Source organism: Asparagus officinalis, chromosome 6, assembly GCF_001876935.1.
Source record: "Asparagus officinalis chromosome 6, Aspof.V1, whole genome shotgun sequence".
Lineage (NCBI taxonomy): Eukaryota > Viridiplantae > Streptophyta > Magnoliopsida > Asparagales > Asparagaceae > Asparagus > Asparagus officinalis.
The window spans coordinates 64,023,223-64,029,222 of NC_033799.1; the positions used below are offsets into that span (position 1 = coordinate 64,023,223).

The window sequence follows — 6,000 nt, forward strand, 5'->3', positions numbered from 1 at the left end:
TAGATATTGAGATGCCAAGAAGGGATTCGTCTCTCCCAGTATAGGGGTTGATGTCATAAGATTGTTTGATATAACTATAGCCTGAAAATCCTTGGCCAAGGTGAATAAGATAAACTGAGTGTCAGTTTGATCTTATAGGTTATGAGTTTAATATCAATAAACACTAATCAAGCTATTAGGGTTTGACAGTTTGCCATACCCTAGACTCAATAGTTTAACATGGTTTGACTAAGAGACCGGACTGTACGGTATTATCATTGAGTGGTCCTGATAAAATTGGATAAGCATCTTACAGACCTTTATCACAACTTATACCCGGGTGGTCTTCATGTGTAGCTAGCACCTCTGTTGTACTTATGGATATGATCCACTACCGAGTTTTTTAAGTTGGGCCCTAGAGTCACACCAAGCGCGTACTTGAATCCTATGAAACACAATTTATGGAGTGATGCGTATGATTGATACGCATATATGATTTCTTCCGGATACACATAAACGGTTATGTATATCGGTAAAATCGGAATGCTATGTGCTTAGGAAATGAATTCCAGTATTTTTCCCATAAAGTTAACTTTTAGTCAACTAGTTGACTTTTTGGTCAACAGTTGACTTTTGGTCAACTCTTGATTTATTTGGTCATATAGTGACTAATTAGTTAAAGATTGGAATAATACTATATACCGTATTTATGAAATATTATATTAGTGATAATAATTTAGTATTCTTATTTATGAAATACACATAACATGTATAATGAGTCATGAGATGAGTCACTTAGTGGTATGATTTGAGCACATGGTTTATTAGCACATGGTTTTGAAATGTAATGATTCATAAGATGATTCATTGCATGACTCACTTGATTAATCATTAATTTTTGATGATTCATTGCATGACTCATAGGATGAGTCATTCATATCATGAACACATTTCACTCTATAAATATGAGCTCTTTTTCTTATGGAAAGGTTAATGAAAAATTGGCTAAGTGTTTTTTTCCATAAGAGAATAAAAGAGAGCTCTCCTCTTACTAAACTTTAGCAATCTTTGAGCAAGAGGAAGTAGTAGGATTTTAAGAACCCCGGGGTAGATATCTTGCCTTGTGCAAGAGGAAGTAGTAGGATTTTAAGAACCCCGGGGTAGATATCTTGCCTTGTGTCTTAAGAAGACTCCTTTTTTATCAAGCCCACTTGAAGACTTAGAGATCCACTACGAGGAGATTTTCTACTACAATGAGCAAGAGCTAGGGGTTATTCGATATTCCATCGAATCACGCTACGAAAGTATGACTTTCTAACTCTTCTATGCTCACTTAATAATAAGGATCATGTTAGATTTAATTAGACGATCCATATGAATATTTCATGCTCTCTACATGCTTAGTATTTTTGTACATACATGTCTTCCACTGTGTATTATGCATGTAGATATAGCACGATATCCTTCAGGAATAGGTACAGGTAGTGCTGGTACAGGTACGGAACACAACAAAATGTATAACGTAGGGTACAAGGACATGTCTATATAAATATGTACATATTAGAAAGCTATTCATTTTTTAACTAGACACCCAAAGGACACTTCAAAATCATAGTTTGGAATCCGACTTATGTCCACTAAATTTCAATAAGTGGATGTAAAGTGTAGGATATACGTCCAAGGAGTGCATCAAAAGTGTTTTAAACTAAATCATGTTTTGTATAATTGAGTACAAGCTCAAATAAATATATGCATATATGCAAGGAGTGTCCAAAGAATTTCGGTACAGGTATGGGTACGTGTCATACAACTTCAGATAGAAGTACCTAGGTAACATAGCATGCAACAAAAGTCATACGTCCTTGCATTAACCACAATAAAAGAAGTAAAAACTAATGACATGTCATCAAATTAGTGGATTCTAACTCAAAATGTAGATCTTTTTTTAATTTGTAGAGAGATAAACACTTGACTGCCATGGAAAAGCATTTTCTACAGTACAAATTGCAGATCTAATGGGTTTTGCGACTAACTGAACGTCAAATTTGTATTTGGAAATACATTAGCTACAATAAAAACACTGTTATAAATAGCGGTAAATAGCCCCGCGATAGCGGCGTTAATAGCGTTAGCGGTCCCTTCCCGCGACGCTATCGCCCGCTACGCTATCACGCAATAACGGTGATATATTATGGAATATATTTGTTCGTAAAAACGATCAATAGTGTGTCATAACGGTAAATAGTGAGCGATTGCATTCGAAATTTGCTTTTTGACCACTATTTAAAAGTGGTTTGAGACTTATTTTTTTAAAATTAAACTCAACCCTTGACCATTGTATTCCACCGTCTTCTGTGATTTTCAGCATACTCCTGCCACCTCTCATAACCTCTATTTAAAAGTGGTTTGAGATTTATTTTTTTAAAATTAAACTCAACCCTTGACCATTGCATTCCACCGTCTCCTGTAATTTTCAGCATACTCCCGCCACCTCTCATAACCTCTGGCACCTACCTTGATATTTCCTCTCACCTCCTTCATCGTGAGCTCCTCTTAGGGAAGACCTGTCACCGCTAAGCTCTTCTTCTCGAAGACGACGACTTTTTGACTCCTCCAGTCATCATCGGTATTACGTAATGGTTACATGTCCATTCATGTTTAAGATCTCTTTAAATCATCCAATATGTACTTTTAGATTTTTTAGATTTTTCTTTAATTTTTTTTAGTATTTATACATATCTAAATTAGATCGCTATTTGACTTTGCGCTTTTTACCGTTATTTTGCCGCAATAGCCCGAAATAGCCTTAACAGCGCCTCACCGCTACGCGACGATATCCGCTATCGATAACCTTGAATAAAAATGTAGTTATCCAAACAACCAAATTTTAGGTAACTTCCTACAAAAAATGCTACATGTAACATTTCCTGCATGCCCTTGTTGTAATTGCACTTGCAATGTACCAAACAACCTTGTTTACAACTACATAAAAGTGCAATCCCTCAAGGATTCACGAGACTTAACTAATAAAAGGAATTCGAAATGATTATTACAAAAAAAGACAAAACCACAAGATCAGCCAAAAACAATCCAGAAATAACTCTATCACCAGCTTTATTTCCTATATATAGAGAGAGCAAAACTTGTGTCAACTTAAGTGGATAGCAAAAAGTTATCCACCAAACTTTTTAACCACTCCTATTGCCTAGGAATGCTTGCATGATATGAAAAGGTTTTTTATAATAATAAATGAGTGGCTAGAAAGTTTGATGGACATCAACTTAAGTTAATAGGAGTCTCTCTCTCTCTATCTATCTATCTATCTATATATATATATAGAGAAAGAGAGAAAGAGAAAAATTTATGTCAACTTAAGTGGACGTCCACTAAGTTTCTTAGTCATTGATAATCACTTGATTGAGCTACATTGTGGATGATCCGCTTCGTTGAACTTGATCTACATATTCTAAAACCCCAAACACACTAAATTTGGGGTGAACCCGTCGTGGTTTGACCATTCATCCACTCGTATCATTTTTAACGGTTTCGAATGAATAGAACTTTTTATATGGCTCGACGGAGGGTCAAATCACGATGGGTTCTATACGTATATGTACATATATATATACATGTACGTATATGTATACGTATGTGTGTGTGTAGAAACAATACGGTGAGATGGTTAGATTCAAATTAATGGTTAGATTTAAACCAATAGGTTAATTAATTAAAGATATGTGACCCCCACATTTATTTAATTTTCCTACTAAATCTTCTCTAACCCTAACGCTAACCTTGCATGAACCCGAATCCTAACTTGAACACTAACCCTAACCCAAACCCGTTAACCATAACCCTAATCTTAACTCGAACCCATTAACCTGAAGTCGAACCCAAACCCACTAACCCGAACCTGAACCAGAACCCAAATAAGAGAGAGGAGTAAGGGAGGATATGGAAATTTTAGAGAATATTTGGCAGGGAAAATAAATAAATATGGGGACCACATATCTTTAATTAATTAACCTATTAGTTTAAATCTTACCATTAATTTCAATCTAACGGTGTAAAATGTCCATCTCACCATCTCATCATACGCTTATATATGTGTGTGAGAAAAATGTAGGAAGTTGGTACCAAGTACAAAATTTGGGCTTCGTAGTGAGGTGTCTCATTTTCATCCACTCTCCAATCTATGTGAATGTGATCCCCCATTTGATTGATTGGATGAGAATGAACCATCTTACTAGTAAGCATAAAAATTTACGCTTGGAACTAAGTTCCTCCACATATATATTGAAAATCTCACAAAAAGGAAGACCCATAAACCCAAATTAACCAAACGAAAATCGGTAAAAAGGGTCACTTGCAATTCAATTTCCCAAAGTTTCACCCTTCTTAGCTTTAATACCCTAAAGTTAAATTTTGACAATCTAATACCACAAAGCGCCAAGGAAAAAAAAATTAACGTCAATTTTGTTCAAGAATATCAACATAAAAAGTGAAAGAGGGAAAAAATTCTTCCAAAATTTCAGCTTTTCGAGTTTGTGGAAAGTAAGGAACAAATTTAAGGCTTTGGGTATCAAATTGTCAAAGAAACGTCAATTTGAAAACTTCTGCAAATTGTTCAAATAGGCATTCAAAACATCAAAGTTAAATAAGCCAAAAGAAAGGAGGAAAAATCCCAAAATCCTCACCTGAACGTAACAGATAGTGCTAACTGGATTCAATCTCTGAACCTTCTGCTGCAAATTCCTCCGCTTCCCCCCTGCATCTCTCCCCTCCGCCCTCCTCTTATTGAATCCCCCCATCGCTTCCTTCTTCTCCTCCATCTCGACCTCTGTAATAGTGCTCCTCCCTCTTCTCTGAGGGGCAGAGCCCCCTCGTCCTTTCCTCCTGTCCCTGCGACTGTAATAGGAGAGGACTGTGAAGTGGGAGTGATGGAGTTTTGATGGGGTTTTAGGGTTGAAGAAGAGAGAAGAGGGAGAGGAGAAGGGGAGTTTGAGGAGAGGGGTTGAGGATAGAAGCTTGAGGCTTGAGATGTGGAGCATTTTTCTTTTCTTGGTGGGTTTTTTGGGGACTTTTAAGGCTTTTTGGGGTTTTCGGGAAGAGGGCAAAACTCCAGCGCCAACGCAGGACAGCGGCAGCTGACGCGCGCCCCCTGCGGTCAGCAGCGCGTGTTGCGCAGTTCCGACCCTCAAACGCGTTTTCGACTGTTATTTTGTTGTTTTCTCAGGATTTGTTCGTTCTAGAGCTTCCCAACTAATTGGATATCATCCATAAACGTGGTTAGGCCGTTATTAACTGAAGATAGGGTCAAATCATTCATTCTTATCCAAATACCCTCATCTGGTACCCTATAAATACAAGCATAGGGCCTCCATTCTACGAGGGCGAATTATTATCAAGAGGGAGAGGTGTTGCTGAATTAAGGAGTCAAGGACCACGAAATTTTAGCGAAGGTCAATCAGATCCCGACGAACTTCAGCATAAAGAGGAAGGCTTTCGAAGGATCTACACCCGTATTCCCCCCCATCTGTTCCTTGAGATTAGGCTTAGTCTTAATCTCGATAAGAGCTACTGATTTCGCTTAGTCGATTTTAGTGCTTCAAGCGAATACTTCCTTGGTGAAGTAGTAGCTCTGTCAATTTTCCGGCAACCGGATCTGATCCGCGGTCATCCACGGATATCAACATCCCCAGCACAGGTGAAAACCCCACGCAAGCAAGAGTTGATAAACAGTTCTTGTGTTTTTTTCTAGAAAGTTATAATCTTTATTTTTGTTATTTGAATTCATTTGTAAACGATCAATGTTGAAATGAATTTGATAATGAAGACTATTTTCGACGTAAACAAACCGGAGACCACAGTGGGAGCCAACAGTCTCGCTGCGAGACTGTCGTGTCGCAACCTCAGATCCGGATCCCGGTTGATGAAAAGGTCAAGTACGAGTTCGACCAACAGAAGTTCAAGGAATATCTGTCGTCCTCCTCCTCCAGATCCTCTGCCCTTAGCAAGCAT

At 37.7% G+C, this 6,000-nt stretch overlaps 1 protein-coding gene across 1 annotated transcript in view; it reads right to left on the reverse strand.

The window, feature by feature from the left end:
- Positions 1–5,030, reverse strand: part of LOC109846248 (zinc phosphodiesterase ELAC protein 2-like) — a 28,535-nt gene extending 23,505 nt beyond the window's left edge. Inside the window, exon 1 of the mRNA XM_020415470.1 lies at positions 4,677–5,030. Within this exon, the coding sequence (XP_020271059.1) occupies positions 4,677–5,030 (354 nt within the window). The remainder of the gene's footprint in view (positions 1–4,676) is intronic.